The sequence below is a fragment of the Nerophis ophidion genome, linkage group LG02, assembly GCF_033978795.1.
Source record: "Nerophis ophidion isolate RoL-2023_Sa linkage group LG02, RoL_Noph_v1.0, whole genome shotgun sequence".
NCBI classification, from domain to species: Eukaryota; Metazoa; Chordata; class Actinopteri; order Syngnathiformes; family Syngnathidae; genus Nerophis; species Nerophis ophidion.
This window is the reverse complement of record NC_084612.1, coordinates 42,144,093-42,170,479: the sequence shown is the minus strand read 5'-3', so window position 1 is coordinate 42,170,479 and position 26,387 is coordinate 42,144,093. Positions and strand designations below refer to the sequence as shown.

The 26,387-nt window shown below is 40.1% G+C and overlaps 1 protein-coding gene across 3 annotated transcripts in view; it reads right to left on the bottom strand.

The window, feature by feature from the left end:
• dmxl2 (Dmx-like 2) overlaps window positions 1–26,387 on the bottom strand; it is a 79,402-nt gene that overhangs the window by 26,721 nt on the left and 26,294 nt on the right. For all 3 annotated transcript variants that reach the window (XM_061883992.1, XM_061884002.1, XM_061884009.1), the window contains exons 10-37: window positions 24,928–25,146; window positions 24,567–24,838; window positions 23,672–23,941; window positions 23,321–23,550; window positions 23,043–23,245; window positions 22,627–22,748; window positions 22,259–22,348; window positions 22,065–22,173; window positions 21,834–21,953; window positions 21,466–21,693; window positions 19,108–19,394; window positions 17,781–17,947; window positions 15,667–16,318; window positions 15,249–15,578; window positions 15,019–15,138; window positions 14,667–14,802; window positions 13,817–13,927; window positions 13,532–13,701; window positions 11,124–11,221; window positions 10,846–11,011; window positions 10,151–10,415; window positions 9,814–10,016; window positions 7,630–8,001; window positions 5,238–5,420; window positions 4,847–5,143; window positions 1,734–1,925; window positions 1,574–1,650; window positions 137–267 (exon numbers count right to left, since the gene is read on the bottom strand). In XM_061883992.1, coding sequence (XP_061739976.1) covers window positions 137–267; window positions 1,574–1,650; window positions 1,734–1,925; window positions 4,847–5,143; window positions 5,238–5,420; window positions 7,630–8,001; window positions 9,814–10,016; window positions 10,151–10,415; window positions 10,846–11,011; window positions 11,124–11,221; window positions 13,532–13,701; window positions 13,817–13,927; window positions 14,667–14,802; window positions 15,019–15,138; window positions 15,249–15,578; window positions 15,667–16,318; window positions 17,781–17,947; window positions 19,108–19,394; window positions 21,466–21,693; window positions 21,834–21,953; window positions 22,065–22,173; window positions 22,259–22,348; window positions 22,627–22,748; window positions 23,043–23,245; window positions 23,321–23,550; window positions 23,672–23,941; window positions 24,567–24,838; window positions 24,928–25,146 — 5,820 coding nt within the window. The remainder of the gene's footprint in view (window positions 1–136; window positions 268–1,573; window positions 1,651–1,733; window positions 1,926–4,846; window positions 5,144–5,237; window positions 5,421–7,629; window positions 8,002–9,813; window positions 10,017–10,150; window positions 10,416–10,845; window positions 11,012–11,123; window positions 11,222–13,531; window positions 13,702–13,816; window positions 13,928–14,666; window positions 14,803–15,018; window positions 15,139–15,248; window positions 15,579–15,666; window positions 16,319–17,780; window positions 17,948–19,107; window positions 19,395–21,465; window positions 21,694–21,833; window positions 21,954–22,064; window positions 22,174–22,258; window positions 22,349–22,626; window positions 22,749–23,042; window positions 23,246–23,320; window positions 23,551–23,671; window positions 23,942–24,566; window positions 24,839–24,927; window positions 25,147–26,387) is intronic.

Here is a 26,387-nt window from a genome sequence, read left to right as displayed (position 1 = left end):
CAAACGCTAGTGATCATATAAGTAAGATGTATTACCGTAATAATATTTACGCTAAAAATAAAAATTGTTGGCCAAAATCATTCAATTTAACAAAGAAATAAAATGATCCAGATAAGGACTATTTCTTTCTTTTTACCTGGCCACTGGGCAGGAGCTGAGTTAGGAGTTACATGTTCCTCTATGCTTTCTGTGCGGAGTCGTTTCCTCTCACTGAGCAACAGGCCCTGGTACACCATGCCAGTAAACTGGTTGGCTTCTGTCTGGCTGCTGCACAGTACACACCGAAACAAGAATGCAAAAGCATGTGATGAAAGAATATTGGTCACACTTGAACATATTTTTTTCCTACAGTACAAAATAATATTTCTAATTAACCAAATGTAGCCCTTCTCTGATTAATACCACTGCACTTAAAGGCCTACTGAAATGAGATTTTCTTAATTAAACGGGGATAGCAGGTCAATTCTATGTGTCATACTTGATCATTTCGCGATATTGCCATATTTTTGCTGAGAGGACTTAGTAGAGAACATTGACAATAAAGTTTGCAGCTTTTGGTGCTGATAAAAAAGCCTTGCCTGTACCGGAAGTAGCAGACGATATGCGCGTGACATCACGGGTTGTGGAGCTCCTCAGATCTGAACATTGTTTACAATCATAGCCACCAGCAGCGAGAGCGATTCGGACCGAGAAAGCGACGATTTCCCCATTAATTTGAGCGCGGATGAAAGATTTGTGGATGAGGAAAGTGAGAGTGAAGGACTAGAAAAAAACAAACACAAAAAAAAGACTGTACAGTGGGAACGATTCAGATGTTATTAGACAAATTTACTAGGATAATTCTGTAAAATCCTTTATCTGCTTATTGTGTTACTGGTGTTTTAGTGAGATTATATGGTCGTACCTGTACAACCTGAAGGTCGGCCCCGCACCTTTCTTCAGCACCACTCGCCGGGTGGTGGCGATGCCTATCTCTGCCCTTCGCAAGGGACCCTCTTCGAAACACGATCTGTCAAAATGATCGCTGCATAATACACTGTACTTTGTGTGTGTGGTCTAATCCTACCATGTTCACTTGAATGCTCTGGACCATAGTAAAGCTTCACCGTCATCTTTCGGGAATGTAAACAATTAAACACCGGCTGTGTTTGTGTTGCTAAAGGCGGCCGCAATACACCGCTTCCCGCGTACAGCTCTCTTCTTTGACGTCTCCATTACTCATTGAACAAATTGCAAAAGATTCAGCAACACCGATTTCCAGAATACTGTGGAATTATGCGACAAAAACAGACGACTTATAGCTGGGAACAGTGCTGGAACAAAATGTCCTCTACAATGTGTGAAATTACGCGCAGGCGTCATCATTTCCGCGGGATACTTCGGCGCGAAATTTAAAATTGCAATTTAGTAAATTAACCCGGCCGTATTGGCATGTGTTGCAATGTTAAGATTTCATCATTATTATAAACTATCAGACTGCATGGTCTGTAGTAGTGGGTTTCAGTAGGCCTTTTAGCAACACATGAAAAAGACAGTAAACAATGCAAAGCATAGGAGAGGCTGATAAGAGTACCTGTAACTATGGCTGTCACACAGTGCCTGATAAATGCAAGCTGACAGAGAAGCTGCTAGTGTGTGTAGGGTATTTACCTGAGGGAGAGAGACACAATTCACTTTTCTGCTATTACATTAACCTACGGAAGTAGCACAGAGGGACAAATTTAAGTTCTGACCCGGTCATCTTTGATGTCTGGATGTGGTGGAAGTTCCATGAGGGTGATGGTGTGGAGGATATCATGAATGTGGTTGCTGAGGTGAAGCACAGGGTTGGCTATAACTGTCTTAGTGGGCGCAATGCAGGCTGACAGCAGAGGCAATGTGGTTGGTAGAGGGAGGGGAGATTGCAGCTGTTTCACTGTGATCTCCTGAAAAAGAAAGATAAGGTAAAGATTCTTCATTTACTGAAGGCAAAAAAAAAAAAAAAGATCTCCAATAATTGAGTTGCAAACACATTGGGTACCTTATCCAGTACGTCCAACCTTTTCAAGCCCAATATCCGTGGTCTCAGCCAAAAACCAAAGTATGATCTACCCCTGCGTCAACTGTTTTATATATATTTTTTAGTTTTGTTTTGTTTTTTTGTTTGTTTCTAAAGACAAAGCTTTGTTTTATCATTGGCTGATGTCAACATTTTGTTTTTTTCTCATGTGCTTCTTGCTGTATTCCCAATTGTTGCTGATGTTTCTTTTTTTTCTGCAATGTGCCTACGGCCAATGACAAACGAGTCACGGGCGACAGATGGCCCTTGTGCCGCACTCCCGGCACCCCAGCTGTAGAAGCTAACTGTTTATGGCTGATATATTCTTAATACCGTAGAATATTTCTTCTTCCTATGGTCAATTATGATACGCGAGTCAGCTTACGTCAGCGCCGGAAGTAACAAAATCAGCTGTTCATACGGGATGAATGGAGAAGTATTTCTTTAGTTGCCGCCTTGTTTTATCATACAGTGGAGCAAAAAAGTATTTAGTCAGCCACCGATAGTGCAAGTTCTCCCACTTAAAATGTTGACAGAGGTCTGTAATTTTCATCATAGGTACACTTTAACTGTGAGAGACATCCATCCATCCATTTTCTACCGCTTATTCCCTTTTTGGGGTCGCTGGCGCCTATCTCAGCTACAATCGGGCGGAAGGCGGGGTACACCCTGGACAAGTCGCCACCTCATCGCAGGGCCAACACAGATAGACAGACAACATTCACACTCAGAATGTGAAAAAAAAATCCAGGAAATCACATTGTAGGAATTTTAAATAATTCATTTGTAAATTATGGTGGAAAATAAGTATTTGGTCACTTCAGACAAGGAAGATCTCTGGCTCTCACAGACCTGTAACTTCTTCTTTAAGAAGCTCTTCTGTCATCCACACATTACCTGTATTAATGGAACCTGTTTGAACTCCTTATCTGTATAAACGACACCTGTCCACAGCCTCAAACAGTCAGACTCCAAACTCCACTAGGGCCAAGACCAAAGAGCTGTCGAAGGACACTAGGAAAATAATTGTAGACCTGCACCAGACTGGGAAGAGTGAATCTACAATAGCCAAGCAGCTTGGTGTGAAAAAATCCACTGTGGGAGCAATTATCAGAAAATGAAAGACATACACGACCACTGATAATTTCCCTTGATCTGGGGCTCCACGCAAGATCTCATCCCGTGGGGTCAAAATGATTATGAGAACGGTGAGCAAAAATCCCAGAACCACACAGGGGAACCTGGTGAATGACCTGCAGAGAGCTGGGACCAAAGTAACAAAGGTTACCATCAGTAACACACTACTACGCCGACAGGGAATCAAATCCTGCAGTGCCAGACGTGTCCCCCTGCTTAAGCCAGTGCATGTCCAGGCCCGTCTTAAGTTTGCCAGAGAGCACATGGATGATACAGCAGAGGATTGGGAGAATGTCATGTGGTCAGATGAAACCAAAATAGAACTTTTTGGTATACACTCAACTCGTCATGTTTGGAGGAAGAAGAATACTGAGTTGCATCCCAAGAACACCATACCTACAGTGAAGCATGGGGGTGGAAACATCATGCTTTGGGGCTGTTTTTCTGCTAAGGGGACAGGCCGACTGATCCGTGTTAAGGAAAGAACGAATGGGGCCATGTATCGTGAGATTTTGAGCCAAAACCTCCTTCCATCAGTGAGAGCTGTGAAGATGAAACGTTGCTGGGTGTTCCAACATGACAATGATCCCAAACACACCGCCCGGGCAACAAAGGAGTGGCTCTGTAAGAAGCATTTGAAAGTCCTGGAGTGGCCTAGCCTGTCTCCAGACCTCAACCCCATAGAAAATCTGTGGAGGGAGTTGAAAGTCCGTGTTGCTCGGCGACAGCCCCGAAACATCAATGCTCTCGAGAAGATCTGCATAGAGGAATGGGCCAAAATACCAGCTACTGTCTGTGCAAACCTGGTAAAGACCTATGTAAATTGTGACCTCTGTTATTGCCAACAAAGGTTATATTACAAAGTTTTGAGTTGAATTTTTTTTATTGACTAAATACTTATTTTCCACCATAATTTACAGATAAATTCTTTAAAATTCCTACAATTTTTTTTTTCACATTCTGTCTCTCACAGTTGAAGTGTACCTATGATGAAAATTACAGACCTCTGTCATCATTTTAAGTGGGAGAACTTGCACAATCGGTGGCTGACTAAATACTTTTTTGCTCCACTGTATATTACGGCCTTTGCACATGTCAATGTTTAATTTTGTATGTACAATAAATCACCACAAATACAATAAATCGACACAAAATCCGTACTTTGAAGCAATGTCACAGACTTGAGTATTTGGCTCGTTAGACTTCCGTCGCAGGCGAGCGACGATGGTCGTAGACTCATGGTTAAAGGAAAAGTTGTTTGATGCAGAATGCTAGAAAATGTCTGATGCGTTACAAGAGTCAGCCTAAAAGCATTGTTGCAGCTCGATGACTTTTGTGCACGTCATGCCATGCGCGTTTGCAAGACGAGCGAGTGTAGTGTGCAGCACCGCTCGGGGTGTGGGGTGGCCGCGGTTTCGAGAGCGGCGAATGTGAGGGTGAAGAGAGCGAGGCGAGGCATGTGTACGTGTTCAGAAGTTTAAGTGCGCGCCTGTTTGCAGGTTGCGATTACTCTTCGAATGGTCATGTCACAGATGTAATAGTAATATATATATATATATATATTTTCCAATATTTTTGCGATCGAACAAAAGGGTTCCAAAGATGAACTGGTTCATTGCGATCGACAAGTTGACACTTCTTGCCAAAGCTATTGTAAGAGTATGTGGCTACCTGTTGGCTTTCCTGAAGAAGGAACAGAAGCTCCATCCGCACAGAGGTTACTCCGCCTCCCTTGGCTCCATGAAGGCTGCAGTAAGAAAGGAAGACCCTCAGAAGGGCCTGGTTCTTTCTCAGCCAAGCTTTGCGCCTCTCAGAGTGCTGCTGCTTAGCTTGAAGACGGCGGCGTTCCATTTGGTGACGCTCATAGGCTCCAGCGTCTATTCTCTCTAACATGTCATCTGATATGTCCACCGATGCTGCTCGCTCAGCCGAGTGCTCTGCCTCTGACGGCTCCTCCTTTCCTTCTACCTGCAGGTCAATGAAAGGATAATAGCACTATCATAAAATGGTGAATCATTACAAGGGGCTCCATATATTACATGAAAGATGTGCCATACGGTACCTTGTAGTTACATATGTTATGCATGGCAGCAATCTCCTTTTCCAGCCAGCTGTAGAGCTGAAAACGAAGTTTCCCTCCATCTACCTCAAAGCCAGTGGCTAGAGTGCGAAGCTCTGTCATTAGGATTTTCAGACAGGCGCGGAACTTCAGCTGCTCAGCTATCACATCTACCTCAGACTCACCCTTAGGTATGACAAAGTGAATTAAAGTCAAGCACATTTGTATTTGTATGGGTACAGTACAGTTGCTTTGATTAGTTACATTAGCATCTAGTATTGCCTACAATTGAGTAATTCATTCCTCCTACTAATTTTATTTTGCCATTGATTAAGAGCCACCATTTGCAAAATTCTGGACTTACAAAAGGAGTGTACAAGAGTAGTTCTTGCAAAATGCAGCCAATAAAGATTGTCAAGAAAAAAAACATTGCTCTACTTTAGGGATATTGTAGATACCCCGGTATTAGGGTTTCAAAATCTTAATATTGCCGTGACGCTACCTGCAGCAAATGAAAACTTGGTAAGTGTAGTTTTTTTCTGGCACTTTTGTGGGTCTGAAAATAAACTAAATCTCCCATAATTTTCTCTGTACAGCACGGGACCGACAACCTGGAGGACTGGAGCACCGTAAAGTGGAGAGAGAAGAAGCAGGAACTGAAGCGTAAAACTCATCGAAGTGGATAAAACTTTTTTTTTCTTTCTAAATCCTAATAACTGTTTTGAGTTATGTTGGTAACAAACACTGGCGAAAACTTCACATTTATGGCAGGGGTAATAAAGCATGAGATGTGTTTTCCAAGCCAAAACAGACTCCGTCAAGGCACACGGTGCCAAGGGAAAGCAGCTGTTGCACGAAGAAGATACTAGATAAGCTACCATCACCCAAAAAGATGAAGCGATGAAAACTAAATGCCAATTTAAGAGGTATTTACATTATCGAAAGTTAAAATGTAAGTTAACTTTTCTGAGAAACAGGGATAGGCTCCAGCACTCCCAACGATCCTGAGAGGGACAAGTCGAAGAAAATGGATGAATGGATGGATGGATGATTTTTCCAAACTAATACAAAAAAATGTCCAATGTAGAGGACATTGCTTCTAAGAAAGAGGGACACAGTAGATCGGGGGTGTCAAACTAATTTTAGCTCAGCTTTTTTTTGTCTCACTTTGGCCAAGGACATTCTGAAAATGTACATATTGCAAAAAATCCACTTGGCAAACACTACAAGTTAGTTGAAAATTCTGAGGAAAGAATTGGTGCAGTTTCAAAAACACCATGACGATCACAATGAACTTAGACTTTGTCTCAGTATATTTACAAAGCCAATAAACTTTAAGAACCTTCTGTTTAGGATTCAAATGTTGGCAGTTCACCATTAAAAAACGTGTTTAGAAAACTGCCGCATTGGTGAAATCCACAACTGCCACAACAAAATAATTTATTGACATTCAAATATTACAATTATATTATAATCAAAACAATTGTCTATATGACACCATGATAGCATAACCACAAACTTAACCAATGTGAACATGCTAGATTTAAGCATAAAATAAAATAGAACAAACAACAAATGTATAAACACACATTTTTACAATGTGGTTCATGGGTACACATTGTGCTGTTAACCAATTGCGAGCCTTGCACTACTACAAAAATGATGGTCATGTTGACTTAAGTCCTAGCATCTTACCATATCATTACTTTATCCATTAAGTGGATAATTTACAATTAAAGAAGGCATTGTGTGTAGCTACAGCATTAGTCTGCTGCCAGCCACTACAGGAGCAGCTGATTGCTTGCACCTGCGCTGATTGGAATAGGGACAGCCAATCCAGAGGGTGGTTGAAGTCAGCTGACACGTCATCTTAAACAGTGTGACGTGGGTTACACTTGAATTGCTATTGCGACATCCAGTGGACACATTTAAAGCAGCAGTTAATTTCGTAAAAAAATTGCAGCTCATTTGTATACTTAGCAAACTCATTTCTGTTTGCGGGCCTGATGCGGCGAGCCATACAGATGACACACTTGGAGTAGATGTTCCCGCACAAATCTTTGAATTTAAAAATACGTGTTTGTAGTAATAAATATAATTAGAACATTTTAGCCTTATTTTTGTGTTCAATTACACGAAGTGTGTATATCATAAAAATTACCGCCACTTAATTTCACATGCTAAGGCATTTGCAAAGTTTTTTTTGGACATATACCACAATAACATTGTACCGTGGCCTTAATATGTGATAATATTGAATGTGTAATTTTGATATTGTTACATCCCTACTCTACAGTGAACATTATCATTTCATAAAATAACATTTTAGAACTGTTACTAATTTTCAAAGAGAAATATTAAAGTATTGTGTCCAATTTTAATGAATTTGCCCAACCTGTGAGTCATCTTTTTGTTTGGATTCAGAGGTTTCTTCCAATTTTTTTTCAGTTTCATTTTCAAGTTTCTTCATAGTTAGACAGTCATCATTGTCATCATCTTCTTCTTCTTCCTTATCATCACCCCAGTCCAGCTGCAACTCATTGTCCTGCATTTTGAGCTCAGGTTGGCTCCAATCCAGGCCTCCTGCACTTTCATTTCCACCCCATTCAGAAGCAGCAGAAGCCCAGTCCAAACCTGTGCCCTGTTTCAGTGGCTCAGTTGAGTTTACATTAGCCTTGGAGGAAGCTTTGCTGAGAGATGAGCCAGATTTCTTGGTAACTTTGGGAATCTTGGAGAGCACCTCCAGGGCCAAAACTGGGCAGCCCACCTGAAAGGTATTCAAATATGTGTTACGACTAATTGCTAAATAGCTCTGTCTTATCAGTATTTTATCTTATACAATATACATTATGTAATACCGTTGTGATCAAAATTATTCAACCCCCACACAATTTTGGTGTTTTAACAAGTTGGACATTTATTCCATATTTTGTTTATAGTCATATCAAATAAAGATGCATTAAATAGACAAATGCAACTTGAATTACAACATTATATTTTGTAACATACCAAACAGTGTCATTTCTCTTAATATCTCATTGACAAAATTAATCAACCCCTTGAAGATCATAACTCTTAAGAACAAAATTTGAATAAGGTCTTTTCAATCAGGTGTTGAAAACACCTGTAGATGTGATTAAAACCATAACGATCAACAATTAAACTGATTGAAAAAGACTGTGACGCTCATCTTTTTGTAGATGGTCAATGGTGTATTTGCAACATGCTGAAGTCCAGGGAGTTGTCAAAGAAGTCAAAAGAGGAGGTAATTTGTCTTCATGAGAAAGGATATGGATATAAGAAAATAGCAAAGATATTACACATTCCAAGAGACACAGTTGGGAGCATAATTTGCAAGTTTATAGCTGCCTTCCGCCCGATTGTAGCTGAGATAGGCGCCAGCACCCCCCGCGACCCCGAAAGGGAATAAGCGGTAGAAAATGGATGGATGGATGGATAGCTAAAGGCACAGTGGAAACACTACCTGAGAGGATGCTGTGTGCAACTGCTGTCCGGTATTTGAAGCGTACAGTGGTGAAAAACCCCCGGGTAACAGCTGAAGGACTACAACAGGACATTGCAGAGGGAGGAACGCAGGTTTCGTCCCAGACAATAAGGCGCACACTACGAGATAAAGGCCTCCATGCCAGAACTCCCAGGCGCACCCCACTTCTGACCACCAGGCACAAGAAAAATAAACTCCAGTAGGCCAAAAATCATCTGGACAAACCCCAAAGGTTTTGGGAAACTGTTCTATGGAGTGATGAGACAAAACTGAAACTCTTTGGGCCTATGAATCAACGTTATATCTGGAGGAGAAAAAATGAAGCTTACAAAGAGAAGAACACCTTGCCTACTGTTAAGCATGGTGTGGGGTCAATCATGCTCTGGGGCTGTTTCTCTGCCTCAGGTACCGGGAATCTCCAGCGCGTTCAAGGCATTATGAATTCTATTTCCTACCAGGATATATTAGCTGCAAATGTTATAAAGTCAGTGACGAAGCTGAGGCTTGGGAGACGTTGGACCTTCCAACAGGACAACGATCCCAAGCATACCTTCAAATCAACATCAGAGTGGTTGCAGAAGAAGGGCTGGAAGACTCTGGAGTGGCCTTCACAGTCGCCAGACCTAAATGCTGTAGAAAACCAGTGGTGGGACTTGATGAAGGCAATTGCAGCACGCAAGCCCAAGAAAATGAATGAACTGGAGGCCTTTGCCCAAGAGGAATGGGCTAAAATACCTGTAGAACGTTGCAAGAAGCTTGTGTATCACGTTTGAAGGATGTAATTACTGCCAAAGGGTGTTCTACTAAGTACTAAAGATGCATGTAACTAAGGGGTTGAATAATTTTGTCAATGAGATATTAAGAAAAATGTCCTTTTTTGGTATTTTGTAAAATACAGTGTTACAAATTAAGTTGCATTTGTCTATTTGACACATCTTTATTTGATATGACTATAAAAAAAATACGGAATAAATGTCCAATTTGCTAAAACACCAAAATTGTGTGGGGGTTGAATAATTTTGATCACAGCTGTAGGAAATTAAGAGGTCAAGACTGCCAGATAAGTGAGCCTACCTTGAAATGAGCATTAGCAGTGGTGAAGAATAATTTGCGCTCTATGAGGTTGATCTCATCTGCACTGCTCTTTTCAGCAGTGAAACCCACAGTTGCTGCTGTAACCTCTGAACTTGCAAAGTGGCGCCGGATAATGAGAGGACGTGTTCTTAGATAGTTGTAGAAACTGAACACCACAGGGTTGCAAGATTTGACCATGACATCTAAAAGCAGAGGGGAAAAAAACAGGAGAAAGACAGGATGTAAGCTTAGCAAACAAAGCATAAAGTAAAAAAATATTAAATGTAGTTTAGTTTTTATAAATAGGTGAGTTTCTGAGTGTCTTAAATCAGCTCACCGGAGTTATCATCATCATCTTTGGGGATGCGCTCTAAGAGTGTGTCCAGGGCTTGGGTAAAATCCTTCATGATCCAGTATGCAATACTGCGCAAGAACGGGTCAGGGTGAAGTCTAGAACAGTGGTAACCGCTCCCGTCCCTGTTACAACCAAGAACCTTCTCATAAAGGAGGCCTTGGCAGGTGGGCGAGCTTTCAAAGTCTGCTTCATAAAGCCTTGCCACTATGATGGCTAACTGGAGATCCTCCATCTTCTCCATCAACACCTACATGCCACAAAATAAAAGATAAGAAGCTGCATAAAACTGTATCTATGTACATGTGTATCAAGTGAAAAATATAAATGGCTCATTATGTAATGATAATGATATAATATTTAAATAAGATTTGGAAGATGTTTCTCTAGGTTTCAGAGTCATGGAAATGAAGCAGGCAATGCTTACCATTTTCTTTCCCTGTCCGGATATCTATATTTTGACTATGTGGTATTGCAAACACTGGCCAAGGAAAAATATGTGCAGATTAACTACACATTATCAGTATAATTTAGACTTTTAAGATGTGATGTAAGGGCTTAGCAGTAACAAAAAGTAGCCCCATTTGGGATATATTAATATGAATCATGTCTGGACATGATCAATACAATGAAGTATAATTATTAAATCACACATGCCGCTTAGTGTGAGTTGTTCACACCTCAATGGCGTCTTTGAGTGATCCAGCTAGCAAGAAGAAGGCGGCCGACTGTTCAAAGCGTTGCTTTCCTAGCAGGGAGAAAGCATTTTTTAGAGCTGCCTTTCGCCAGCGGTCTTCACTGAAATTGTTCTTGAAGAATTGAGTCATCTTTTCATCATGCTGGGACCTGAGAGAAACAATTAAACTTCATATCACAATGAGCTCTTCTTTAAGTAAAATAAGGGATATGTCAATAAAAAACATAATTGCTCATTTTTAAAAGCTGATGAGCGTCTCACCTGAAGAGGCCCCAAAGTACAGCCTTTTTCTTCATGGCCAGGTAGAACAGAGCAGCATCTAAAGGGTCGTTGTGCCTCTGGAATGCAGCTTTACCCAACTGTAATATATAAAAATGATCGTTACTAAAAAGTAGGTTCAGCTTTTACAATGTACTAATAAATTGAAAAGAATATTTAGCAATGCTTTATGCAATCATGTAAGCTTTGCCCTAATGTTTAATAGTAGAATATTTGGGAACTTTAAAAAGACATTTGTTGACCCTGCTATGTTGTACATATATAGTACATGCCTATTTGATGAGAACAACATTTTCAAACATTTTAAAATTAATGTAAAAACAAAACAATAAAGGTGGAAATTAAAGAGGGACTGCAATTTTTGGGGAATTTTGCCTATCATTTACAACCATTACAAAAGACATGATGGATGGATTTTTTTTAATACATTGCAAATATTAAATACATTATTTCAAACATCTGCTTAAAATGGAGCCTATCTATGGGAGCTGCTCTATTCTGCCTATAACGTCCTTACAAATATCTAAACACCTCCATTAAGGTTTTATATACATAATTGAATGTAGTAACGAGAACATTTGTATTAACATTTATTACTGGAGTATTTTGATTAATTTATGCATACGCGGGCTGCGCAGTAATTTAAATTATGCATCACAACGTTCGCTTTTTTTCTTCTTTTTACCAGATCACTGATTATTACTCACTGCAGACTTTATGAGAACCAACAAACATAATACAACATTACTTACTGTATAAGGTCTGCTGTCATGATATGCCAACTGCTGTGATTTTCATATATTTCCAGTTCGATGAAGAATGACTCATAATTCTTGCAAAGAAAAAGGAGGTAGAGCCAAGCGTCTTTACGTGTAGTTCTCGCCATTTCCGAGTAATTTGGCTGTCAAAGTGTACCAATTTAACGGAATAGACCTTCCGCCTTTTTCTATCCAGGTAAGAGGCATAACGTATGATCTACAATGGAGTTTGACAAGCAAGGAAGCAAGGAAACAGTGGACCACACAATGATGTAAAAATTACACACAACCTTGTGATCACGGCCTTGCAATAAATACGTTTGTCTGCGTTAATGCTTATAATAACAAAATCACTTAGACTTGGTAAATATTCAAGTCACAAAATGTAAATGGAGTATTTTTAGCGCTTTTTGAATGTTTTTTTTAATAGGATTTTTTGCAAGATAGAGGACCTCCCATCGGCTCCACTGTCAATGATTATGAAAGATCTGACAACAGATGTATTTTTTTCAATGCATTATACATATTAAATAAACGTAAATTAAAGTCCGCTTACAGCGCAGCCAATGGAAGCTCTACTGTTCCGTCCATAAAATCAGGTAAATAGCATTCAAAAAGCGGCAACAATAAAACATTTACATTTTGTGACTTGATTATTAATCATTAATATTATTGTTATTATAAGTGCTAACGCAGACCATAGCGGCGACTTGATCACTTCGTGTGTGCCTATGTTTACATTGTCGAGTGCTCTGCTGCTTCCTCGCTACCCTGCTCCCTGTAAGTTTATTCTAGATCATAAATAAAGACTCTTACCATAAAAGTAGATGGCTGAGAAGATAATACGACAAGTTGGGACACTTTGACAGCCATTTATGACCTGGAACTGGCAAGAATGACATGAAAAGAACGCCTCCCGCCCTTCCCCACCACGTTTCTTTGCAAGGATATTGAGGCATTTTTCATCTAAATGGGAATATATGAACATCCTTGCAGTCTGCATCCCAATGACAGCAGACCTTGTACAGTAAGTAGTGTGTTATTATGTTTGTTGGCTCTCATAAAGTCTGCACTGATATCAGTGATGAAGAAAAGAAATGCAAACGCTGTGATGCATTTTAGAAATTAATTGGCCGCGTATGCTTAAAATGATCAAAATACATAAAAATTAAATGTTATTATAAATTACTACATAACATATATACTTACATCATGCAAATAAAACCCTAATGGAGGTGTTGAGATGTTTATTTTAGGGGCTCTATAGGCAGAATTGAATGGCTCTCCCATGGTCTCCATTGAAAGTTGACTTTTGATCGAATTTAAATAATATTTGTAATGCGAAAAAAAAAAAATCAATTAGTTGTCAAGTCTCTTATAATGTTTGTGATTAATAGGCAAAATTCCAAAAGAAAGTGCAGTTCCCCTTTAAAGGCAGAACTTAAACCGAATCAGTAGTCAAAACTTTAGTACGCAAAAAGTCAATCAGGAAAAACTGGTTTAGGGATTTTTTTATTTTAGTTATTTATTTTAATGAATCTTTCTTATTCAAATAATCTGTCCCGGATAAACAATTCAAGTTATCTTCTCAAAGTAAGGTAAATGTTTCTGAGGGTTTATTTCTAGACATACCTTTTCCACAATTTTCCGCAAGGTGTTGATGTTGCGTATCCACCAACCGACACCCACGGCCCGGAGTTCAGACCACTGTGGGTCACCTCTCTGCATGGCTGGGATCATGTTGAGCAGCTCCTCCTCAGCCTCAGAGTGGAAGGCCCAGGCAAAGTGGCACGTTGACAGACCTAACGTGGTTAAATAGCATCAGAAAATAAGTGACAGCTGCATAAAAGGATTAACTGAACGGGACAATTCTTATTTTGGTAATTTAGCCTCATTTTAAAAAGTGACGCATTTTACCCTGGTGGAGAAGTTGCATGCGATAGAGTGGGGGCAGAGAGGTGAGAAGACAAGTATGAAGACGCATGGCCAGCAGGTACCTTAGTCCACATTCATCCAGAGCCTCGCCTCCTACAGACGCACAAGGGAGTTAGTTGTAAACTTTTGACTTTTATCCTAAAGAGAAAGAGATCTCTATATTAAAATATCAACCACAAAAAAGTCCTTCAGTGTCACTCCAGTTCGTGTACTCCTGGCAGTCTGCGTTTTATGTCCCTGAACCCTTTTACCCTCTTTGTGCTTACTTAGCTCTGGAACAATCTGCTAATGTCTTCTCCTCAAAAGACTAAATAAACAGGATTATGAATTAAAGAAAAAGACAAAAAGATAAGGAAAATGCGATGTTTATATACAGCTTCATGAGCACAAACAATGCTGTTTATCACAAATATTTGATGGCCGAAGAATTACCTATGTTAAGGAACACACAATCAACCGAAATGATGCTAAACATAATATTCATAATCTTTAACCAACCTAAACACGGTATGATCTCTTACCCAGGACAGAGAAAATACAATATGGAGATCTTCAGCAGTATTAATATCTGTATGTGTAAATGTAGATCATAATTGCATTAATCTCTTCACAGTTAACATGTGTTTTTTTATCCTCTACGATAGAGACTGGCCCCACAAATTGATCGTTGGGATTTGTATGACATTGCAAAACACTCAAATCTACTGCGGTCTACACAGCTATTCTAAAAACAGTATGAAACAATTTACTAGTCTAAAATGAAACATTATGTGTTTCGCAATGTATAACAAAAATATAATGCCACATCCACAAAAAAAACCCTATTTCCGACCTGTATACTGTTGGTCAGTGGAGCTGGTGACTTCAGCACTGGTGGTTGCAACTGTGTCAGCCAGGGCCACCAAGAACATTTGCTCAAGTCGGGTCAGTCCAGGGAGGCTGGAGTGCATAAGGTGACTGGACAACACCTAAACAAACCCAAGATATGTTTAAATAAAGGAACCGCGTCATGATGATGCTTCAGGACAATCATTGCACAGTAATTACTGTTTCACCATTGCTATGTAGCTCTGTTCAATGACTCTTATTTTGGCTCACTAAAAAACCTAGGTAGGTACAGTAGTAGGTAATACCAAGCCTATTTAATGTTGCCATCCTTGTATGTGGGATCTGTTTTAAAATACCTGTGCATGCTCTGGTCCAAAGTAGGAAGGACCATATTGGGAAAGATTGATAACGCGGGACTTCTTTTCTGGCTTGTCAGTTGCAAAGTTCACAAAGTCATCTGTAGTGACTGTTGCCACCTGCAAACATAGCAAAGTAAGTAATAAGAATACAATAACAAAAAATCTGACTTTTTAATCTTCACTATTAATCAGCCTAAACTTCCAAAAACAAAATAATGACAACTCACCTGAAATAGGTCAGAATATTGGTCCTCAGTAGACTTCGGTCCTGCTTCACCATTAGCCACCTTGGGTCCTTTGACAGCTTCTTCTGCTCCTTTGAAGGAAGTATCTTCATCGGCCAGCATGAGTGCATAAAGAGGGAGTGGGGGGATGGAGTTGATTTCGGTGTAGTCCCGTCCTCCATCACGACCAGCTACTATTGTGTCTTTTGCGGTGCTGCCAGTCACACTGATGGTTCGGGACAGATGTCTTCTTGCTCCTCCTTCACCTGCCTCTACGTCCCTTACCACAGCGACCTCTCCAGCAATACACTTAACTAAATGAGCAAGAATGGCCTGACAAAAACATATGAAATGAAGCAAGTAAATACAAAGGTAAAATAATAGCTCCATTTGGAGGTACCAAAGGATGGGGATAACTCACCTTGGCACGACGAACCTTTCCCAAATCCATGAGTTCAAGGAGCTGGGTGGGATGATACTGGGGTAGAGTTGGAGACAAGGAATGAGCTGCCTCAAAAAGTCCACCCTCCTCAAGTCCTGCTGGAGCACGCAGTGCCTCATCTACGGCAGTGCACCCTTCGAAAACACTCTTAGATCTCGCTCTCCCTTCAAAAACTGAAGAAGAAGCAGTGGTATGACCTCCGGCAATGTCTGCAGAAGACAAGTTGCCTTCTTGTCCCTCAACAGGCTTCTTATCCTGGTGCCACTGGGCATACACATGCATCTCACAGTCCATTCCCACCACTAAGATGCCATCCCTCACCCAGGACAATGAGACTGGTAGAGAAGGCGTGCCATCCACAGAGGACAGCAGGTCCACGGTCCGGAGCAGGATCCAGCGAGAGCGGATCCCCTGTTTAATACTGCCCCCTAGAGGAAGTGTGATGACAGCCACACCTTCTTTGCTGCTCGTCTGTTCGTTGACCATGCCAGAGATTCTACCGTACATCAGAATGTTGGATCCAACTCCCACAGTGAGAATGTGTGATCCATCTTCTTTTGACAACCAGTCCAGGTGGACATAGTGCTTGATGTTAGGAGAGTTGTGGTCTCGGCACATGTACAGGTCAGATCTGGAACAAAATAAATTTAGTTTTACCTTTTATTGGCCCAGGCAGGATTTTGCAGGTTTTTTGTGATTGCAACAACTTTTCGAAAAATGTTGGCAGAATTTGCAATGTTATGAGGTTTATATTTTTTAATAACATTGCATCAGCTTGTGAGTTTATTAATTTGTTGACCACAAAAAGTATACAGTAGAAGTTTAACAAAAATTAAAAGTGTTTTTTTTTTTTTTTGCACACAAATGTGAGCATAGTTTGGAAAACAAATTCTGTATTGATGTTTCACACGTTTTATTTTCACACAGCATACAAACATACAAGTGGAAACTAGATGGCATTAAAAACTATCTAAATTTATTGTTTTGATCAACTATAATTAATAATTATTAATAACAAATATAAAAGCACTCGGCGTGTGAAGACCTCTGTCGAGAAATTAAACCCTTTTGTCAGTCATCCACTCTCTTTGTTTCTGTGGGCAAAGGCGTTGCCGCTGTCTTATACACACACACACACACAGAGAAGATGACCTTTGTGACATAATCGTAGGGTAATGTACAAGAAATGTTTCTGTAACAAAATTGTAATCACTAAAACCTTATCAAAATTTAGACATCTCCTAAAGTTTTCAACAAAATCAACATATTACTTTTTGAGGTATGTTTAGGGTTATCCTGAAATACAACCTTTCAATACCAGTATCGGAGCCTTGAGTAATGGCCCATACAGAATTAATTCAATACGGTATTAGCACAAAACGTAGCACATAATTTTAAAATTGTGTAGTGTGTAATGTAAGAAAAGGCGTGATCAAGTGTAATTACTCAAAAAGAGAACACTAGTAGGTAGGAAAAAGACTTAACGACAGGCATGTGAGCACCCTTTAAAGAAAAAAAAGAGAAAAACTTCTATCGCCATAAAGTGCTGCTACGCAATGCATACAAAGAACTCAGAAAACGTTTGTCATTTGGCAACTCTTTGCTGTAGCCACGCCCCCTCGAGTAATATACTTCTGATGTTGTGACGTCTGTGCACGTCCGTCACCTCAAAAATATACCTTCTCGTTGGCTACTGATAAATACTAACAGTATTTGGATTGTAATCATCCATATATGATTAGCAGCAAAGTGCACAGCCGCCAACACTGTGGCTTGGAGAGCAAACAGAAGCAACAGAAACAAGTAAGTTAGCTAGATGGTTAGCTAACTGGCAAGCTTGTTTCGGTACTCCTGATCGTCTCCTCGTCCTGCAATTCAGTGCAGCATTTAGGCAAGAGGAGCAGCGAGTACCTGAGGCTAAAGCGAGCGTTCAACAAATTTGGCGTGGATCATATTTCTTTTTTTGATATTTCATCAAAACTTATTTTTTTATATGAAAATGACTGTTAAACACATAAACATCTCTGTCTATGTATGTACACCTAAAAGCATTACAACAGGGTTCGAAATATAATATGCAGTAGCCACCTGACCTGCTGTAGACAAAGAGGTTGGAGTCAACGCTGACTCTCGGGCCCAGGGTTGATGAGGGTCTGTTGAAGTCGTCCAAATGAAGAGTTTGCTCCAATACCCACTCTGAGCCACCAGTAGATTCACACTCATAAATAGACACATGCATGGAGAACTCCTCCCTAGAAATCTGCAAGGAAAGTTGAGCAATCATTAACATTTATACAAGACTAAAAATTGAGAACAATCAAAAGGTAATGTTGATTATAAATTAGGCAACATAATCATTTTAAAACACACTGTTATTCATTTGGGATGTATTTACATTTTACATTAATTGTTAGGTATTTGATAAATAAAACTATAAACAACTTTTGGATGATTTAAAACAATAATTCCCAAATGGTGTGTTGCAAGTATTTTTTAGGTCTGCACAATTTTGGCTAAAAATAAAATCCCAATTTCTTTCTCTGAAAACCTGATTTTGAAATTATTTTGGTAAAAACTACAAAAAAAACGGACATTATCATGTTATTTGTAATAAAATAAATTAATAAAAGAGGTTAAAGAAATGTTATACGTGTGTTTGTATGTATTTGTTGTATTGTCATTCATTATTTGTAAAAACATTTCAGATTTCTCAATAATTATATTGTTTATTTAATTTCTATAATGTGCTACGGGTCCATAAAAAACAGTGTCCCACAAATGGCCCCAGGGCCACACTTTAAATATCACTGGTTTGCATATTTCACCAGGAATGTGTTACAAAAAGACTAAAGGAGGTTGATCTCTACTCATGTGGGGAAAACTTGGCATTTTGTGACCGCTTGCACTTGATTACAGAATAAATACACAACGCAAGACATACTCTTTTTTCAGTATTTCACTTTTAGTGCATATAGCACCTCTCTTCGCTAAATGTAGTGACAAAGTTGCAAAATTGGAACCACAGAACCCACCTGCTGTATCTTATTCTCTGGCAAAGCAGGTGTGTAAGACGCCAGTGCATATTTAAAACGGATTTATGGTATATCCACTACAGTTTCATTATAATTTGTTTCTAAAACAGGGAGAACCCACGAGCGCCAAATCCGTATTTATGAGATTATTTGTGGCCACAAATAAATGTATAAAATGGAAACGTTGACGTGCTTGTGTGGAGCGCCATATATTTACGCAGACCGGAGAGTGTTCTCATAGGATGGAGTAGGCTACGATAGCTTGGAGACGCAAGACACGACGAGAGGAAAACAATGTTTCTTTGTATTTTTTTTTACATCATCATAACTCATTAGATTATGGTTTAAAATGGATTATTTGTGCCACCCTAGTACTCTATTACTGTACCTGTCCTTGGCGTGGTTGTTTAAAAGCCACAGCCAGCCTACCAATGTAGGAGCAAGACACAGCAACAGGCCTCCCTGACACCAACACAGCACTGTTATTGTCTTCCTCCTCGTTCATTAGATCCCACGGCTCCCAGCGGTAGAACCGCATGTCCTGGTCATTGTCACCATCTCCATCAGCCCCCTCTACAGCACAGCACCAAAACCGCACTCGAGAGTCCGAGCAGGTAGTAACAATCAGATATGGAGCCAGGCAAACTGGGTAAATGGAGGAGGAACTGAGATGACCTAAAAGAAGGAAAATTATTAGTTTGAAAATTAGGGGAAAAAAATGGTACCAGATTAGCCGTCTTATTCTTTACCATACCATAACAACTTTATTTATAAAACTCTTTAAAAAACAACAGCAGTTGTAAAAAAAGGGCTGTACACCAAAAACAAAAAACATAAAAACAGGAAGGTACAGCAAAGGATAGAATAAAGCATGTAAAACAGAGCTAAAATATATAAAAAAGATTAGATAAAAAACATCATCTTGAGAACAACCAGTCAGATAAAAAGCGGTTAAAAAGTTAAAAAGATAAAAAACAGTTCAAAGTCTCATGCTGGATTAAAAGCCAGTGAGTAAAAGTGGGTTTTAGAAAGTGTTTTAAAAGTAGCCAAAGAAGGGCCCTGGCTCACATAGAGAGGGCGATAGTTCTATAGTTCAGGACCCACAATAGAAAAAGCCCTGTACCCTCTGAGCTTGTGCTTTGATTTTGATACCTCCAGGAGCAGCTGATCAGCTGAACGGAGTGACCGGGTGGGGGCATAGAGGTGGAGCAGCTCAGAGAAGTAAGGCAAGGCAAGACCATGCAGGGATTGAAAACCGAATAAAATCATTTTAAAATTGACTCTAAAAGACACAGGCAGCCAGTGAAGTGAGGCTAAAACAGGAGTAATATGCTCGCTTTTACTCGTGCTTGTTTAAAGTGGGCAGCTGCATTTTGTACCAGCTGTAGGCAAGAGAGAGTACTAGCTAACTCCAAAATTCAAAGAGTTACAGCAATCCAAGCGAGATGTAATGAAGGCATGGATTACTGTCTCAAACTGTTACCTGGAAAGAAGGTTTTTAACCTTGGCCAACAAATTTTAAAAAATTAGCTTTCACCACTGTGCCAATGTGACGTCCAATTTATAATCACTATCAATACGAAAGCCCAGGTTAGTGACCATGGGCTTAACGTGCAACACCAAGAGGCCTAAGTCAACGGGGAGTGCTCACAAATATCAGTACATCCAAATACTATTACTTTAGTTTTCTTATCATAAACATTTTAACAATTTAGGGCTATCCAAGACTTGATATCATCAAAACAAGTGAGTAGTGGCTACATTGAGGAGACATGTTTTCTATTTAAAGGAAAATACATTTTTCTGTCATTGGCATAACAGTGAAAAGTAATGTCATGCTTTCTTAGGATTGAGCCCAGCAACACAAGTTTATCAACCAGCAAAATTTACAGAGGAGGTTTTATTTGTTAAATGTGACTTCAACCAACTCAAGGCAGTACCGCAGATGCCCACTTGATGCTGTAGGCGGCTAATTAAAATAGTAAAGTTAAAGTACCACTGATTGTCACACACACACACACACACACACACACACACACACACACACACACACACGCACACACACACACACAATAGGTGTGGCGAAATTCTTCTCTGCATTTGACCCATCACCCTTGATCACACCCTGGGAGGTGAGAGGAGCAGTGAGCAGCAGCGGTGGCCGGGCCCGGGAATCTTTTTTGGTGATTTAACCCCCAATTCCAACCCTTTATGCTGAGTGCAAACAGGGAGGTAATGAGTGCCATTTTTATAGTTTTTGGTATGACTTGGCCGGGGTTTGAACCCACAACCTATTGATCCCAGGCCGGACACTCTATTGTGATCCACCGCATCAAATGCTGCTGTTCGATCAAGTAAAACTAAAATCACATGATCACCTTAATCAGTTGCTCGGAAAATGTCATTAAAACCCTTCATAATGCTGACTCAGTACTATGGAGGGGTTTAAAGCAAGACTTAAACTGTTTAACTGGGAAAAAACAATCTTCTCCAAGATCTTTGGGAGAAAAGGCAGCTTAGAAATCGGTCCAAAATAAGCTTAAACAGAATTGTCCAGACCAAGTTTCTTTAAAAAGGCTTGAACCACGGTGTGTTTAAAACTGGTAAGAACCACACCAGACGACAGACTGATAATTAAAATGTTAAGAGCAGGCTGCCCTATACAAAAATGAACTCCTATTCTTTCAAATAATGCAAAACTATATGGATATTGATATGAGTGAGGATGATGTTTGCTCGTACTTACCAGCAGAAGGTGTGGCTCTGGTAACCTCCACACCATGGGGCAAGTCGAGTCGTTTGCTGTATACCAGTTTGGAACTAAGGATGAGTTTGCTGGCTGATTGCATGTTGGCCGTGGAGGCTGAGCGGGGCAGAGGCCTGATAGGTGACGTTTCTGGAGATGAGTCGACATTCATAACTTGATTGGGAACCATTAGCTGGCTCTGGAAGCCAAAATCTTGGCTGAGATCATCTGTACACAAAGATGTGTCAACATTAAAGCTAGCCTACACCTGTACCTGAGCTATGCAAAGTTAATGCAGCACACCTGAACAAATCAACACTACAAAGAAAAACAGTGTTTTTAACAAATATCTGAAGCCCTCCTCCTACCAACACAAGCCTGGACAGACTGTAGGTGCAGATGCCACATTTGTAGCACAGAGTTCTTGTTGAGATCCTTTTCTATCACCACCAAAAAGAACTTCTCCGAAAAAGGGGGAGGTTGGTAATCTGGTTAGAGCAAAGTTTAATTTAAATACTTCTCATATCATCTGTTTCAATTCAGGTTAACACTGCTATTCAGAATTGCAGAAAGTAATGTAAAAATATCAAATGGCACACCTTCACTAGATGGAAAGGTAGTTGTGTGTGTTTCTGGTTCCTTCTGAGGTTTATAACCTAAAATAAAATCCTCTTGGAAGACATGCAGTAGCTGAGTGTTGGCACCACACTATAATTGGAATAGAAAATATGATTTTATTATGCTTTGTGTTCACAATTTCAGCATTCAGTTAAATGTCAATGCAGCGTCTCACCTGGTTTGTAATGACATCCAGCTCTATAATACATCCAGGTCTGGCGGTGGACTGCTGGCTGACGATGTTGAATACTTCGCCTACTAGTTTCTGAGTGGTGAAATAAATGTAAGAAAATGTCAAATGTAAATTAAATGTTGTGACAATTAGGTTGTGTAAACTATATTGATGACATTTTGCAAAAAGGACAAACTTTATATAACATTGTAAATATTTTCAAATTACATGTATACTATTGTATTTGACAGTCCACCCAATAAAAAAGTGACAAAGTACAGTATCTTTACATTCAAACAAAGGAAAAAAATGACAACTTTTTATGATTTTATCACAACAGAAATGGCACTTATGTAATATAGTCCACTCACAGATGTTTCTGGGTCTGACAGTTCATCTAGTAATTTTCTGGCATCCACAACAGCTTGGTAGAGGCGTAGATTCTTACCATCTGATGCCACAAAGCAGGCGCTTGCACTATTACAGTAGGTTCCTGAAGTACACAAAATGAGTTGGACAGTTTTCAGCACAGTACATTATTACACATCGATAATGCTGCAGAATACATACGAACAAGATGGTAATAAGGTAAGGTAGGGAATTTTGTATATCATGGTGGACTAGTGCATTGCATTGAATGCATTCCTTAATGACACATGTATACTGTAAATAAACTTAAATATCAGATTCAACTCAATAACCAAGTGCGTTTGTTAAAACATAAATTTAACAATTTATTTTCATTGTCATTTAACAAATGAATTTAAACAATATTTGCTATATTTACCAAGTACAGAGCTGGGGACAAGTGAAGGTAACCAGGCAACATTGCTAAAAGCAGAGGTGTGTAGAGAGTTGATACGGGCCAGTTCAGAGACGCCCCCAGTGCATGACAGGGGTCCAATGTGGTCCACTCGCCACAAGATAAGCTCACTATATATGGCATTGGGGTCATGGAAGGTCCTTGTTGCTGCATTACGAAGCTGCTTCCTAATAAACAAAAAGACAGTTTGTTCATTGTTGCTTCATTAAGTGCATTTTTTCTTCCTTGTTTTCACTCTTTACCTAGGAAGTCCCTTTGGTATGAGAACGGTAGGAAGTTGTTCTTCTTCCATGCTGCCAGGAGCCGAGGGAGGCGTGAGGAGCGCATTATGGTGTGAAGAGGTGAGCAGCAATGGCAGCACTGTATGACAGGCTTGGTCATTCAAATGGAAACGGTGGCCACAATAGCGAAACTTGTGGGATACGGTCAGTACATTTGAGAATGCAGAACGCTCAGCAAATGTTACAGCCCACTGAAAATGCAAGATCAACAAGAAATTAGGACGGAATGTTTAATACACACATAACATACTAATCTTACGAAGTTATAGGAACACTAAAGCCATTTTCCGTGACGTGTTGCACTTTGTGTACCTGGTTGAGAGATCCATCAACATGCTTGGAAACCATCATGACAGCTGGACTAATGCCAGGTTTAGGGTTAGAAGAAGGTGTCATAACAGGTGAACCAAAGCCAGCTGAGGATGAGGCAGAGTGGGAGACACGTTGAACCATCTGGCCCTGCGCACCTGTCCTGGAACTCTCCATTTCCGTCAAAGTACAGGCGTACATCAGGATGTTTTTACTCAGTGAGTTGGCATCACCTGTAGGAAATGCCACTGGTATACGCGAAGAGAAAGACACCTGAAGGGAGAGTTGAAGGGAAAGAAAACCCAAAATCATTCCAACAGATAGAATATGACTTAACCAGCCACAGTACTGTATACAATTGCACACTTAAGAGCCAATACAAGAGCCTTACAAAAAAGTTTGTAACTACAAACATCCCTTCATTTCCTACCGCTCGTTCCTCTCAGCGTCACAGGGGGCTGGAGCCTATCCCAGCTGCATTAGGGCGGAAGTCAGCGTACACCATGGACAAGTCGCCACCTTATCGCAGGGCCAACACAGATCGACAGACAACCATTCACACTCAATTTCGAATGTCACATGGGTCTTTGAGGTACTAAGCTCTAATTTTCTAATATTTTGATTATCAAATTTCAGGAAAGAGGCTTAAACCTTGCATGGTATTAAACAATGCGCTTATAAACCACTGCAAACTACAAACACAAAAATAACTGCTGTATTAGATTTTTTTTTTTTTTGCAGGTGGAACTAATGTGGCCAGTGAGAGTGTGTGCTAGTGTGGCACTGTAATTCAATACTGTTTAAAGCCTACAAGCTAAAAATTAGGAACATGATTTTCACCTACACTTTCATAAAATAAAAAGTCTTTTTTGTTAATCATTATCAATTATGTTCTTACCTGAACCTGTCTAAAGATCCCTTGGTTGAATTCATCCAAGTACTTGACATGCCAAACCAGGAAAGAACCATCAGTTGGGTGGATTGTGAAAAGCATGTCGGGACTCTTGTTCCATTCTGTGGTTAGAATCTCCATTTTCCTCTCCAGCAGCATTGAGGGCAAAGGCAAGCTGGAGCTGGATCCTGGGGAAGATGCCTTTGTACTTCCCTGCTCCCCTGGCTCTTGCTCCTCTCCATGCTCAGATGAGGCCTTGTCAGACATCTCATCCAGGTCTAGAAATTCAAAAAAAAGGTGCTTAATCAACAGCTGCATTAAATGTTCATCTATATCTGTTGTCCACTGGTCTGGTCAAGGTTCTTACCAAAGTCAAACTTTATAGGGGATCCCTCAGGGTCAATGGTGTATTCTGTGACATTGTCAAGCTGCTGTTCAGAGAGCTTACGAAGCTGTAGCATAAAAACATCCATAGAGGAGGTAAAGCTTAGGTCCTTATTATTGAGCCAGTGAACTACAAATCCTCCTGCCCCTGTGCCATCATCTGTGTTGAACAATGTAGAATCTGCCAGCACTGATGGGATGTCTGATTGAGGAAAAAAAAAAGAGTGAAAAGGAAGAAAAGACAAATAGATCATTGAGACAAGAGTCAATCAATACATATAACAATATTGCCATTACTTTTACAAGTAAGGAGTAATCTAACGTGACATGCTACTTTAGATGTGGTTTTGTGTCAAGATGTAAGCGTCAAAAGCACAGCAAGTATAATGCAGGAAATATATGTTTACTTGTGAAAACAACAACCAGCACTACACTAAAATGAACTTGATATCAAGTTCATTTTTGTGTAGTGCTGGTTGTTGCACAAGGAGGAAATGTCACACAGCAAACAACACAAAAGTACACATTCTCATACACGCACTACTACATTAAAGTTAAAGTAAAAGTACCACTGATAGTCACACACACACTAGGTGTGGTGAAATTACCCTCTACATTTGACCCATCCCTTTGTTCCACCCCCTGGAAGGTGAGGGGTGCAGTGAGCAGCATTAGAATAGTGAACAACATATCAATGATTGAAGTGAAAAGCTCCCAATCCTACAATATCCTGTCTGTGGACAAGAAGACTACAGCCATGGCAGCACATCTCTTTATTTGACAAGAGATTACACAATCTAGTGAAAATATTTTACACAGCTGCCGTTGCAAGAGTTGACAATCACAGCTGAGCTAATGCTGCTCTGTCTGGCTCTCTTGCTGACGTCACATGGCAACATGCAATGCCTTTGAAAGGCACACATTCCTAGGGATAATGTTCGATAACCGGTTCTCCCAATTGTTCGATAAGAAAAGAACCAATTCCATGGATTCCTTTTTGAGAAACGGTTACCATTATTGAAGCCACTATAGTAAAGAAAAAGATTTGCTTCTTTATCCGAATCCCTTGGGAACAAATCCCGTATCACAGGACATTCCCTGTGACACGGGATTCGTTCCCAGGGAAATGACGTAGCTCAGTCATTCGGCGGCAGATACAAAAGCAGCAACAACAAAGGACCGGAAAAAACGCTCTAAGGCATGGCTTCACTTTACTAAGAAATACGACGAGGAAACGGCTATCTACAATCATTGCCAGGCTACGCTTTCCTGTAAGGGGAGCAGTACAACAAACATGTTGAAACTTGTTCAGTCTGTACATAACCTGAAAGTTAGAGAACGTGTTTTGTCTTCGACATGTGGAGAAGCAGCGACAGAGAGGAAGCACACCCCTCTTTCTCTGCTTCAACCTGCAGTCCCAGTGATTGTGCCGGTAAGTAACTA